The sequence below is a fragment of the Dermacentor andersoni genome, chromosome 5 (genome assembly GCF_023375885.2).
Source record: "Dermacentor andersoni chromosome 5, qqDerAnde1_hic_scaffold, whole genome shotgun sequence".
In the NCBI taxonomy this organism is placed as follows: Eukaryota; Metazoa; Arthropoda; class Arachnida; order Ixodida; family Ixodidae; genus Dermacentor; species Dermacentor andersoni.
In genome coordinates, this window is record NC_092818.1 from 111,479,615 (window position 1) to 111,494,380 (window position 14,766).

Consider the following 14,766-nt stretch of genomic DNA (forward strand, 5'->3'; position numbering starts at 1 on the left):
TGTGTGTGTGTGTGTGTGTGGTTAGGGCATACAGGCAATCGCTGCATAATCCACCGTACTTTGCATTGTCTCATTTCACTCTCTAGAAACGGCTAATCTTTTCAGGTGAGAGGGCCGCTCCCACCCCCGTAAATTTTCATGAGGAAGGGGAAGGAAGGAGGAGAGCAGGAAAGATCTCCCGCTGACTTCAAGACGCGTGCACACACATACACAAACACGCATACATGTACTTTTAACAACGTGCACTGAGGAAGGTCTCGCGACAAACAGATGCGTCTCACAGGATGCATATCCGATAGAGATCAAAGAAATAACGCTCGCGTGCAACGGTCACTCAACTCAAAAGATGTCGAGAGCAGTGGAGCACACCAGTCGCTCATAACTCACGCGCACAGGTGCGAGCACGCCGCTGATGGGGCCTCAGCTTGAGTCGCGATATTTATGCCCAGAGTTCCTGTCTGTGCCAACAGCACCAACAGCCGGCTTCGTTCATCTCCCTCTCTCCTTTATAACATACATCTTTCAGTGCACTCGTAACGAACCTTCCAGCGACATAAATGCCGATATTCTCCTCGCTCTATATTTTTCGAAAGCATACACAACGACGTGTGAAATAGATGGTCAGCGGAAAGCTGTCTGGCTGGAATGCGAGTTAATGTTGAAGGACGAATGCAGCGTTCTTTAAGAATTCATTTAAAGATATTCCCACAATATTTATGGAACAGTTTCGGCTAACCAGGAATCTCATACAATTTAAGGATCAACAGATTTCTATACCTTCGGCGCACCGTTCAGGCGGTGAAATGTCAGGGCGAAATTTTCAGGCATGCGCATGTGATCAAGGCTTGTGCTATAGGCTTATAGTTGGAACTTGTTAATTGCGCCTATGTCAACGCAACATAGCATCCACGGGAGAGAACTGGAAGCAATACAAGCAGTAAGTTTAGCGCTTTCAATAACTTGCGCACGTGCTTCTGTTGCCTCCGGTCCTTTCGCACTGCTTATCTACGCCTACGTGAGTAGTGCGAGTTCTTGGCCCTGCGAAAAGTAAACGGCCGACTTTTCACCCGACGTCTATACAAGCGCGAACGCACACTGTGCTGCAGATAAGGCAAGGGAAAGAGGGATGGTAGAGGGCACGGCCGCATGGTCGGGTTATGTTGATACAGAGCGCGCGTCCTCGTCGTCCGTGATTGTATAGCCTACCCGGGCAAGGACACACCGCTGTGATTACGAGCGGCTGCTGTGCAACGCGACATGCGCGCTTGATCTCGCCGGTGTACCGTACAGTGTCGCTGAAGCTGTCAACATCAGTCAGCTGTCTAGCTGGGAACAACACCGCAGCTCTATCAACTATATATACTCTCAAGAGCTTCATGCACACCAATATGCACTCAACACTGTGTCGCGAAAAATGTGTGGCGCGGGCCTCTTTGCTTACTTTCGGGGAATTTTGTGGGCTCCTCGACGCGGGGACAACCTTTGTACCCCAAATAACCGCGACGGCGCCACGGCCAGGTACTGACCACCCGGCCGCCGCGCCTGACGTCACACGTGCACCTGACGCGCCCTCTTCCCCCCGCTCGGCTGTCAAAAGCCGATTAGTTAAGGTCAGAGTGCTTTTGTGTACGGAGTGTTAACGCGACCATTTCTTGACCCCTTGAACTCTGCCGCCTATTGGATGATGTCGGCTTGCCTGATTGGTCGGAGTAACGAAGTAACCCATTGGTGGAGAAGCCTGCGCCTCCCGCCGGTCCGCGGGTCCCTTGGATGCTAGGGAAACTTATTTAAGGAGTAGTTCGGGTAGTTTTTGAGTGAGCAAGTAGACAGCAGCAGACACGGCGCAACTTCACCAGGGGAGACCAGGCCAGTCAGGCAGGCCGACGACGACGGGTATGACATCGCTATGTTTGTAAATATTTTTATACAGTTTAAACTTAAGACGGCAAATGCCAAGTGAATAAACTTAGTTATTGAAATGCTACTCTCGTCGTCGTACCTGTGAATTTGGACTTGCCCCTGCCAGAACTCATCCCCATTCTTCTTCCGTCTCCCTGGTGAGTTGATGCTTCTGATATCTCACGGCTGCGTCACTTCGCTACAAAGTGGTGGAGTGTGCTGGGTACCGAAGTCCACGCTTTAATATCATGGGCCGTGGCAACAAACCTCAAGAACCTAGCTCTAACAGCTCTACTATAACCGAACCCCCTACTGTTCTCGCTACGATGTCCACCCCTCAAGCTAAACCTTTCGTCGGACCGCCAGTCTTTAGAGGCACTCCAGAAGAGTCAATATCCGAGTGGCTGCTTTGCTACGAGCACGTAGCCTCCCTCAACAACTGGGATGAAGGGACGAAAGTGAAATTCTTATATTTGGCATTAGACGGCAATGCGAAAAAGTGGCACACCACGCAAATCTTAACGGGTGCCCCTAATACATGGGAAGAGTGGGCGACGCTCTTAAAAACGTCCTTCACAAGTCGCCACTCAGTTGAGATCGCATATTTGCGACTCCAAAACCGAACGCAGCTGCCATCAGAGTCCCCTGAACAATACTACTACGATGTTGTGCAGCTGTGCGCCAAAATTAATCCCTCTATGACAGAAGAAGAACGGCTACGGCACCTCATGCGCGGCCTGCGTCCAGACGTGCAGGAGAAGATAATCATGGCTAATCCGGACAATTGCTCAACTTTCCTTCAAATTCTGCAGCGGATTAATCAAGCGGCTCTGATGACGCGTGCATACCAACCAGAAGCGATCGGCACCCACCTCCCTGCCGGCCAACAGTCGTGGTACCCACACGCCTTGGCACCTGCCGCCGGAATAACACCCGCTGTAGTAGCAATGCAGCCGCCTCCGGCATGTCTCGCTACCTGCGCTGCGGCAGAGCGTCATTGCCCGCGAGAGACCACCGACCGCGATAGGGACTTGAGGGCGATCGCGGATTCTATAGCCACATTATCGGACCGACTGAAGGCTATTGAAGAAGACGTACGCCGTCCTCCGGTGCCTTGGCCGGCAAGAAATTCCCGTGCCGACGACGGGCGTCCACGATGCCAGCTATGCCGTCGCATCGGTCACGTCGCGCACCAATGCTGGACGCGGTTTCGAGATGACAGAAACCAACAGAGAGGGCCCAATAATAATCAGAGTGGGCAACCCAACCCTTCGGGAAACGAGAACGGCCGGGCCTAGGGAGCCAGTCCGGCCGTCCCGTATGCACTATGTCAGATAGTCAGCTTTTAACAGTACCGATACGAGCAAATGGTACCGACACAAAACTCGTAATTGATACTGGCTCCTCGGTAAATGTCATCTCGTCGCATTTCGCTGAAAAAATAGGTGCTTCATCAAAATCAAAAAGAAATGTCTTCATCAGAGGAATCGGCGGAAGCTTGCTCTCCCCCCAAGGTGAAACTGAAATAACTCTTGATTTCGACTCCACAACTGTTCGCGAGAAGTTTTTGATTGTGAAGGACTGTCCCTACGAGCTATTAGGTGGTCTCCCGTTTTGTCGAGCAGTGCGTCTTCTAATAGATTTCTCCAAGAGTAAACTCCACCTCAACGGTGAAACTTTTCGGTTGCATGAAAATTCAAGCACCCTGGCACACAATGATGTACTTAGTGCGCGGTGCCACGAGCATATTCGCATTGAACCTCGCACTGAAATCGCTGTCCAAGTAAAAATCGCAAGGGACGGAGTCCATCTCATCGAACCGAACATCACGCTCAAAAACGGACTTCACGTTGCTCGTACCGTGACCAAGGTCGTGCATGGGACAGGTGTGATTCGGATCGCTAATCCCACCATGTCGCCAGTAAATTTGCTCAGCGGAACAAAGCTTGGATGGGCTACTTCTATTCACAATGCACAAGTGGCAGTCATCGCACCCGAAGACACGCAAGACTCTCGGGATTTTGACGTGGAGACTGGGGACCACTTATGTCCAGGTGAAAGGGCCGAGTTGCTTTCGCTCATTGACAACTTCCGTCATCTATTCACCGGCGATAACAACCCCATTCAGCAGACGTCTATGGCAGAACACGTTATCGACACAGGCGATTCTCGACCAATTCATCAGCACCCCTACCGTCACTCTCCTTTTGAAAGAAACCTGATTGAAAAGCAAGTAGAGGAAATGCTGCGCGATGGGATAATAAGGGAATCTCGCAGTCCCTGGTCATCGCCTGTCGTCCTCGTAAAAAAGCCGAACGGGTCATGGCGTTTTTGTGTCGACTTCCGAAGGGTGAATGAAGTTACGAAGAAAGATGTACATCCACTGCCGCGAATCGATGACATTCTAGACGTGCTACAGGGCTCAAGATACTTCACAACACTTGATCTTACATCGGGCTATTGGCAAGTGAAAATCAAGGAGGAAGATAAGCCGAAGACCGCGTTTGCCTGTGGGCCCGGCTTGTATGAGTTCAATGTTGTTCCCTTTGGTCTGTGTAACGCCCCGGCCACGTTTCAAAGAATGATTAACAAAGTACTCAGTGGTCTGCTTTGGAAGGTATGCTTGGCTTACTTGGACGACATTGTAATTTTCTCTAAGGACATGACCGCTCATTTGCAAGATTTGAAGAGCGTATTCTCGGCCTTGGACGCGGCGAACTTGCGGCTGAAGCCGGAAAAGTGCAGCTTTGCTCGACAGGAGATTAAGTACCTTGGTCACATTCTCACTGGCGAGAACATCCGACCGGACCCAGACAAGGTGGCCGCGATTGAAAAATTTTCCCCACCAAAAAACAAGAAAGGTGTACAGAGCTTTCTCGGAATCTGCAACTACTATCGGCGATTTATCAAGGATTTTTCTCGTATTTCTCGGCCACTCACTAACCTCACTAGAAAGGATGTTCCTTTCGTCTGGGATGCGGCTTGCGAAGCGGCCATGCAATCCCTCAAAGAGAAGCTGATCACGGCGCCCGTTTTGCGTCAGTTTGAGCCGGGGAAGCCGATAGAGGTGCACACTGATGCCTGTGATTACGGAATAGGTGCTGTACTAGTTCAGAAAATCGGATCCGAAGAGAAAGTAATTGCCTATGCTAGCCGACACCTTAATAAGGCTGAGATGAACTACAGCACAACTGAGAAAGAATGTCTCGCTGTCGTGTATGCGTGCGGACAGTTTCGTCCGTACATTTTTGGGTCCAAGTTCACAGTCGTGACGGACCAAGCTAGCCTGGCCTGGCTAATGAAAGTGAGAAATCCGAATGGTCGCCTTATGAGATGGTCTCTGTTGCTTCAGGAGTTCGACATAACGTTGCGGCATCGCCCTGGCCTCAAGAATGGAAACGCGGACACGCTTTCCCGCATTCCTCATGATCCCGCACCAGCAAACGAAGAAAACCCATTACCGTTGCTCGTGCTGGATCATGTGGACATCGGGCAAAGGCAGAGAGAGGATTCTTGGATGCAAGAAATAATACAGCACCTAGAGCAGCCGAGTGCGCCCGTTGTCAGAAAAACGAAAAGAACGGCACGGAGCTTTCGGCTGGTCGACGGTGTATTGTACAGAAGAGCGAAAGGCTTTCAAGAAGATCGCGCAGCCCTCGTTGTCCCCAAGTGTTTGAGATCAGAGGTTCTGAGGCACTGCCATGACGACATCACGGCAGGCCACCTCGGTGTCAAGCGCACATGGGAGAAAATTCGCAGCCGCTATTTCTGGCCAAAGATGTTTTGCCACGTCAGCAAGTATGTCCTCTCCTGCCCTGACTGTCAGACGCGAAAGCTACCACCCGGAAAGCCGACCGGTTTTCTCCAGCCGATCCCACCTGCAGGTCGCCCTTTCCAACAAGTGGGCATGGATTTTCTTGGCCCTTTCACTAAAAGCAAAGCAGGAAACCGCTACATCCTCGTGGTTACTGACTACCACACGAAATGGGTCGAAGCTGTCGCGTGTACAGCGGCCACCGCTGCAGAAGCTGCTAAAGCCTTCATCGAGCAAATTGTCTTACGCCATGGGGCACCAGAAAAAGTGATAACAGATCGAGGGCAGCATTTTGTCGCCAACCTGACTGAAGAAATTTTCCGACTTATAGGTAGCGAGCATGCCACTACTACAGCGTACCATCCTCAAGCGAACGGCTTGTGCGAGCGCTTCAACCGCACGTTGGCCGATATGCTCAGCATGTATGTTTCTTCGAACCATCGCGACTGGGACGAATTTCTTCCGTACGTGCTCTTTGCATACAATTCTTCTACTCACGAGACCACCGGGTTCACCCCGTTCTTTCTTCTTCACGGACATGAGCCCACACTTCCTATAGATGTAGCGCTGGGCGTGGAACGCGGTTTGGACTGCACACTGGACGCCAGGAAAGTCGCCCTCCGGCTGCAGCGTGCTCGCGAGCTAGTGACCGAACGGGAGAGGCGTCAGCAAGTAAAGAACAAACGTAGTTACGACGCTAAACGACGTAGTGCAATCTACCATGCGGGGGACTTGGTGTATTTGTGGACTCCCTTCAGAGCTCGGCGAAAGACAACAAAACTCCTTCACCGATACCACGGGCCTTTCCGTCTTGTTAAGCGAATCGGCGAGAACAACTGGGAGGTAGTGGATAGAACTGGCAAAAAACGTGACGTTGTTAATGTTGCGCGCTTAAAACCGTGCCACGTCAGACAGTGCTCGGATAATGACGACGCAGACGACGAGTCTGCTGACGGACATCGAGAGGAAGTGTGTGATCCAAGTGATGCTGTGCGCGAGTGCGATATGAATGGTGGTGTGCGCGAGTGCGGTTCGCGTAGTGATCGTGCGTGCGAGACAGAGACTTGTGAAAGAGTGCGCGTCGTAGAAGACTCGGACGCCGGGACTGAACTTTACTCCGACTGGAAGACATTCCACGACGAGGCCGATCCGAGAACTATCACTGCTTACGACACGGACACTGATGTGTATCACAGCGCAAGCGAATAATCTTCCTTGTTAATTTTATTGTGTAGCGCGCGATTGAACTTTCATGTTTCTTGTCTTGTGCATTTTGTTTCCATTTTTGTTAAAACTTGTTTGTTGTTTGTTTTGTTTTATGTGATGTTAAATCTTCCTTACGGATACTTGTTTTTTATATGAATCCCTAAATGTACGTGTTTAATTTGTACGTGTTTAATTTGTTAATTTGGTTTTGTAGTAATGCTTTGTAACGAGTGGGACACTCTTTTTCGTAGGGGGGAGGTGTCGCGAAAAATGTGTGGCGCGGGCCTCTTTGCTTACTTTCGGGGAATTTTGTGGGCTCCTCGACGCGGGGACAACCTTTGTACCCCAAATAACCGCGACGGCGCCACGGCCAGGTACTGACCACCCGGCCGCCGCGCCTGACGTCACACGTGCACCTGACGCGCCCTCTTCCCCCCGCTCGGCTGTCAAAAGCCGATTAGTTAAGGTCAGAGTGCTTTTGTGTACGGAGTGTTAACGCGACCATTTCTTGACCCCTTGAACTCTGCCGCCTATTGGATGATGTCGGCTTGCCTGATTGGTCGGAGTAACGAAGTAACCCATTGGTGGAGAAGCCTGCGCCTCCCGCCGGTCCGCGGGTCCCTTGGATGCTAGGGAAACTTATTTAAGGAGTAGTTCGGGTAGTTTTTGAGTGAGCAAGTAGACAGCAGCAGACACGGCGCAACTTCACCAGGGGAGACCAGGCCAGTCAGGCAGGCCGACGACGACGGGTATGACATCGCTATGTTTGTAAATATTTTTATACAGTTTAAACTTAAGACGGCAAATGCCAAGTGAATAAACTTAGTTATTGAAATGCTACTCTCGTCGTCGTACCTGTGAATTTGGACTTGCCCCTGCCAGAACTCATCCCCATTCTTCTTCCGTCTCCCTGGTGAGTTGATGCTTCTGATATCTCACGGCTGCGTCACTTCGCTACAACTGTATGCTCATCCGGCCATATATCTCACATCTAAGGTTGAGCGGCTCACTCTTCAAAACCAGAAGCATATTTCCCTTCAGTCTTTCTTCCACTTTTCGCTCAAGAGAAGGCTATTTCAAGTGAACCGTAGATAGAAGGGTTTGCACAGGCAAACTCGTAATTATTTTTGTCTTCGGTCAAGCGGTATCAAGCATTGTACCTTGCTCCAGTCTAGGGGTGGCCGATTATACTAAGGACGTATATATGCCGTGTGTCGCTATATGTTTACTGATGATGCGCGAAAGCGAATATAACTGGAACAGAACGGTAACATTATTCTGGACCATGAAAATAATTCGCGTGTTCGGCAGGTAACGATGATTTACGGTAAGCCAACTGCACATTATGCTATCGCGTTTTCGGCTATTGTCATTGCCCAGCACACGGACAAATCAATTTGTAAAGATGACGGTATCATGTTCTCGTGAACTTCCGTCGTGCCGCTGCAAACGAAAAACTACGTGAATTGGGCCGCTGATATCGATCGCAAATATCTCCAGTCATACGCAGAGCATGAACACTTGCTTGCACATTTCCACATCTCGGACACTCTTGCCTAATTGATAAGCTATTGGAGGCGTCACGGCAAATGTATATCGCGTCCCTCCCATTTCGCTTCCACCACTCGCCAGGCAGCGCGCGTGTTGGCGTTGTAGGGACCTCTGGGAAGCTTCAGCGCAGTCTGCCCATAACAAACAAGCGGTCCTAACCACCCCGTGTCGCGATCCCGGCTGTGTAGCTTCTGCAACGCTGTACACATTTAGTGAGACAGTGCATGCGTATGCAAGCGTCTCGCTCGGCGTCCCACTGGGGAATGAGACGGGCCTACGCGAGACGCCAATGACGCCCGTTGGTTCCACGTGGGCGCATACGCGGAGCAAGCGTGCCGGAGCGAGGCATCCACGGTGCTTTACACGGCTCGGTGCATGCAGTGCAAGCGCGAGCGCAGCGTTTGCCTATAAGGCCGATCGTCATAACGCTTTTGCACGGAATCCGTTTCCCGGTAGACATTTTGTCACTGTTGCGCCGGTAACGCTGCTAGCGGAGAGAGAGAGAGAGAGAGAGAGAGAGATTCTTGTAAAGATTAAAAGCGCAGTAACTGTCTAAACGACATTACGAAACTCGTATACGTGAAGCAACGGCTCGATCAAAAGGTATACCCTGCTCGGTTATAGAAGTGGCGCCAGTCAATGAAGCACCAGCTCTCACCAACAAAAAAATCTTGAATATGGCACCGAATTCGCAACGACGTAGCTCTTTGCAGATGCATAGAAACTGTTCATCATTTCCCGGTCCCTTTAGCTAATGATAAATTTACCACCACTATTCACTGGCGCTTGTTCTTACGAACTATGCACTGGCTTAAGAAACATGCCCTGGGGGAAGAATTGGCAGAGTTGTTCGTACAAAAGGGAGCTTCGTAAGAACAGGAGCTCTTCGCAATTATTGATATCGGGCATAATATTATCCAAGGCGGCTGGTCAACGATAAGTCGTTTTACGAAAGAAAACCTTCACGAATTCCATTGCTCGTCAGTGGTGTTATAGCAAGTGCGTGGTGACAGAAGAACAGGACAACAGAACTGCATTTAACATGGGTGAGTTCTTTACGATGGATAAAAGCAGCGTGGTAAAGGAGGTAACCAGCTTACTACAGAAAGGACGGAATACAACGAACGGTATTTCAGAACGTTTCACGCGTGTGACAAGAAAACGGCTGAGTTGAACGGAAATAGTAAGTGCAAGCCACGAACAAGAGCAGTGATGTACTGAAGTGATGAAGTGGTGAGTGATGGACTGAAGCGATTCCAGCGAAGTGAATTCGAACATTCAGATGATGAAATTGGCTGATGTGAAGATGCTGAGATAGATCTTTGGAGTGTCAAGGAAGGGTCGAACGATCACATCCCAAGAATAGCCACAACGTCACTGGTGCACCACAGCAAAATTTCAAGGACGCAAGACTGAGAAGGCCAAGACACGCAATTGGAAAGACACTGTATCGGGAAAGAAGCAATCATGATCGACTCTGGTGACCAAATGCAACGAGGTTAGTCTATAGAGATGTGTAAAGGCAATATTGCGGAATATCTCAAAACCGAGAACCTCAGGAAAGGATGATTGCCGGACAGGGCAAAGTCCTTGGCGTACTGCAATCGCGACGGCTGCTAGGCTGAAACATATTTATTTACTTACAAGTCAAAGCGAAGCAGCGTGAAAAACAGTGGCATGCTATGTATAAAATCCGGACACATCTCTCAAAACAGGAATGTATATCACCGTCGAAGTGCTGCGATCACTAATCGACACTCATGCTGGATAAATTACGGATTCGCCAGAGCCCCCCACGCGAGTAATTTAACTGCCAAACTACCAAACCATCATTCCCTCCTCGGAGCTCGTCGAGCCCAGTTACCTTGTCAAAGTGGGCCATCCGGGACGATAAATTTAGTCTCTCCTTATTCCTTCAGTGCATGAAACGAGAAGCTGCAGGATGTGTCCACTCAACTGAACCACTCAACTGTAAGCTGGGGCTCGGCTCAAAGACTCGGTGATGTGCATGACGGGCAATGAAGCCCATCCACCACTTTCTCTTACTCACGATAAATCACTGTGCAGGAGGAGAAGACTGGTCCCGATCTCACAAAACTGGAGCCGAATTCACGATCGAGGTTTTTCGTCCGCGAGAATTCTTTGTAATTGGCCGGCCACCATCGGATACAACCTTAATACAGACCTTAATGCTAATTAAGGTCTGCATCACTATAGGCTGGTGCAGCTGCTTTGACGAACCGCTCAAGCTTGCGAATTCCTTTGTGAATGTGGGCCGTGGTTTCCAGTTGTGCCAAGTCATGAACACCGAGACAATTAGACGGCGTAGAATCGCAAGTCATCGCCTGACGCCCGCAATTTTTACACAAATAAGGAATAAACAAAATACCAGAGAGAGAGAAAAAAAAAGATACAATAAAATTTCGAAGCAACGCTAATGTCACATCATCGCCTATAGGCAGAGAACTGATTGCAAGTGCAACGACAAAGCATTGCAAAAAAAAATCACAATGGAGCGACCGTTAAGTGGCTTCAACTTGCTGCCATAGTGACGTCACGCACGGAGGGGCCTCGGCCAGAGGCCGCCTCTACCTGTGTGCGTCTCGGGCGCTTCCATGCCACGTTTAGGAATCTGCCTTTGATGTGGTTCGGGGTTGGCAATGCGAAAAATAAAAGTACAACAACTTAAACGGGAAGAGGCTGAGCTCCCCAGCACGGGCACCTCTTCATCGTCTTAGAAGCAGGCTCGGAGGTACACGCGTGCAGTACCGTCCATTCACAAACCATTAAGGCTGCGGGAGTAGTGCGACTCTCGCGCGGCGAACAGCAAGAGTTGCATTCCCTGGGAGCGACGACCCATGCAGGCGCGTCCACGTAACGTCTGCCCTCTTTCACTCGAGGCCGCGGCTTTTAACAATGGCGCCGCGCCAATGAGTCGTCTGAAACGAACGTGCGCGCATGCGCACCACGCAGAGACCGACTCAGAGAAGAAAAAAAAAAAAAACTGAAGAAGAATGAAATACGCACTAGTAAAACTAGAAGAAAAAAGAAAGCTGGTGTGGAATGAAGAAGAATGGTAAACGACAGCACAGGGGTGAGCCGCCGCTGCTGTGCTGCTGACCTCCCCGCAGGTTCGATCGGCATGGGCTGTGGAAGTTGGCGTATATATATACTTGGTTGGGAATCAAACGTTGAAGAAGAACAACGGACCCACGCGCCGAGATTCGGGGCCAGGCGCGGGAACCAACCGGTCGGAGGTCAAAGCAAATCCCGAGACCTATGCCGGACCGACCTGTTGCGTTTCGTAAGTGTAACGTTGTAATGCACCATATATCACCGCGTAACGACCTCGTTGAGCGAGGGATGGTGAACAGCCGTGTTGAGAGGACAGAGGAACGGGCAAGCGCCAAGTGACCCAGACCATGAAGCAAACAAAAAGCAGAGAGAGAGAGAGAGAGAGAGAGAGAATTCACATGGAAACGGTATAGATAGACATGAAATAACCGTTTAATCGTGCACGGGTTAGCGTTTTATATCATCGCCGTTTCTGGAATGCATACTGCAGGCTGATTCGCGTAGCGGCCTGCAATGTCTGCCGGCGTGAAGCGATGGAAGGAAGACCGAGGTCCCCCACTGACGCCGTATACGTCACCAATCAGTCCGTATTCTTGCACCATTCTAAACCGGTCTCACACCTGTTTAACTTTTGTCGTAGACAACGGCGACGGAATGCTTACGAGGATTAAAAAAAAAATTCACATGGTATATTAAACCCGCCCTATAGGGGTGAGTAAGACCGCTGGCCGGCTGCGATGTTTCCCCTCTTGGATAGCAACCAACGACCTTTTTAACTAGAACGTGTGCCAAAAGTTAGCGGGCATACACTTGGAAGTTGTAAAGGGTTAACCTGCAAGCCAGCTGTCGTATGAAATATGTGAAACCGCCGGTCTGTTCCAATATCGCGGCAGAGCTTTCGGGATGGATACCGAAGTTGCAGCGCTAATGTCGTCGCGCCCTTGCTAACACTGCAGGTTCGCTTCTGTAGAGAGGACGACGACGTCGAGGAACCAACAACGGCGACAACCCGGACAAGCATTGTTTCAGGCGCACTTTTTTCCAGTTAGGCCTTCCCGATTTGCACGTGGTCCGATCGTTTTGGCAAGGGCACACAGGGAGTCGCAGAGCCAATGAAGGCAGCAGTCTTCTTTTTTTTTTTTTTTTGTTCTTTTACGGCGCCATACATAGCGCGTAGAGGGGCAGTAAAAACGCGTTCACAGTTGCAAAAGTCCGCGCAGCAGCCGAAGTTCGGGCACGCGCAGCCGTTCTTTATAACCAAGCGCCCCGGGCCACAGATGTTTCGCAGGTTACGTCACCGGCGGTGCAAGCCGAGCACGGCGAAATGCGCAGTTGGATGGGGATCAAGAGGGGCACGCGTCGTTCGCACATCCCCCAGAAAGCCGCTAGTCATGCATGCACACTCCACGAAAAAAGACGGCGGCGTCCGACGCTCTCACACACGCGCTCGACCGCCTTTCGCGCGAGTTCCACGCCGCAGCGCCGAAACGAAGAAAAAAAAAAAAAGAAAACCGAGAAAGGTGCGCCGGCTCTTGAGCGTAGGCTGCGGCACGTCCGCCTGTCGCCCCGCGCCTACAAAAATACCTCGCAAAAGCAAACGCGATGCCAGATGTGAGCGCGCACGGCCGGGCACAAAAGGCCGCCGTGCACCGCGCATTGCGGCGGTGGCTGTCTGCTCGGAGGGGACAGCTGCAAAGTGCGCGTCGAGGGAGAAAATAATCTGCGGTTTCGCGAAGTGACAGCCCCGCTACCAGAAGAATACGGGAGGCAATACCGTCGCGGAAGCCGCTACAGCCGGCATTCGAAGCGCGCCGTAGCGCAGATCCATCGCGATAAGTCTGCATCCGCTGCGGTACACCTCCTCCGGAGGCTCGCGACACGCCTTGCAGACGACGTGCACCACGGCGGTTGTGTGCGCACATCGGCAAGCGAGCGGGCGAGACGTGGAGCAGCTCACCTGGTTCGCTGGTCCTGTATCCCCGGCCGAACACCTTGGACACAACTCCGCCCATGGTTGCGACTCGAAGCGCGCACCGAAGCTTTTTTGCGGGTCCCTCCGGGGCGACCGAGTTTGAACGGCGGCGGCGGCGACGACGTCACAGGCGGCGCTGGGCGCAGCGCGGGCAGCGGAGGCGCTACTGTAGCGGCGGCGCAGGCACCACCATCAGCGAACAGCGGCCGCGGCGGCGCGCCGAGAGGAGAACCGGTGTGGTGGTGGTAGTGGGAGTCCCCGCCCCCACACGGTGGTGGAGAGCACGCCAACGCCCCCTGGGAAAATAGAACACGACGCGCGGGTTCCAAAAGCGTGTTCCACTGCGTGCCAAACGACGTCGTTTTCGTCTTCTTGCACGCCAGGCCGGAACAGTTACAACCGCCATTCCTCCAATGGCACCGACCGGGCTGGACTACGCCGAAACTTTAAGGTTGTTCAAGATCTCACCGTTCTGATGCGATCTCGTGTGGACGCCTCTTTTAACTCGGAATAGTGCATGCGGATGCATAATCACTTACGGAAACACAATCCACACAATGCACAAACAATGTATGCGAGCATGCAATCAACAAGCATACATCCAAGAATAATGATTTCATAGTGCGATGGGGTCCTACCCATAAGCCTGGATTTAAAGAAGAAAAAAAGGAGGAGGGGGAGGGGTTATTAACGTTAGCCCACCACCCATTGGGCAGGGAAATGTCAAAAGCACCATATATTGTGTCTAGGTTTAAAGGTTTGCGCGTGTATGTATCGTTATTACACTTTCAGTATAATGATTTATGTATTATTATTAATATTATTATTATTATTATTATTATTATTATTATTGTTATTATTGGCTTTGTTCTATTCGCCCCCATTTTGCCCCTTTTTCTCTCTTCTTCCCTCAGCGCAGACTAAAAAGAGAGAGAGAGAGAGAGCTCTTTATTGAAAACCAGAGAGGTTTGCCGGGGTATAAGTATTAGCCTACGTGTCACTCTGCAAGGAAGACGAAGAGGAGAAAGAAAGACCTTGATACCTTGAAGAAAAATGACAGAACAAAGTGAAAAATGATATAAGTGCACCATGACATGCAGAGTAGCTGGCTGGAGGAATGTGCCTCAGGCCGGACATGTCTGTCATTATAATATTTCTTGCTCCCTCAACAGAAAAATGGTTGCAAGAAATGTAGAGAAGAACAGCAACGTTACAATGTAATGTTCTCGGGCCCTTTGAAGATATTGAA

At 50.8% G+C, this 14,766-nt stretch overlaps 1 protein-coding gene across 2 annotated transcripts in view; it reads right to left on the reverse strand.

The window, feature by feature from the left end:
• Positions 1-13,745, reverse strand: part of LOC126532280 (uncharacterized) — a 56,473-nt gene extending 42,728 nt beyond the window's left edge. The window contains exon 1 of one of the 2 annotated variants that reach the window (XM_050179942.3): positions 13,503-13,741. In XM_050179942.3, the coding sequence (XP_050035899.1) occupies positions 13,503-13,557 (55 nt within the window). In that variant the 5' untranslated portion in view covers positions 13,558-13,741. Of the gene's footprint in view, positions 1-13,502 lie in introns of both variants that reach the window. The other variant, XM_050179944.3, reaches the window with a different exon arrangement.
• Between the last annotated feature and the right edge of the window lie 1,021 nt (positions 13,746-14,766).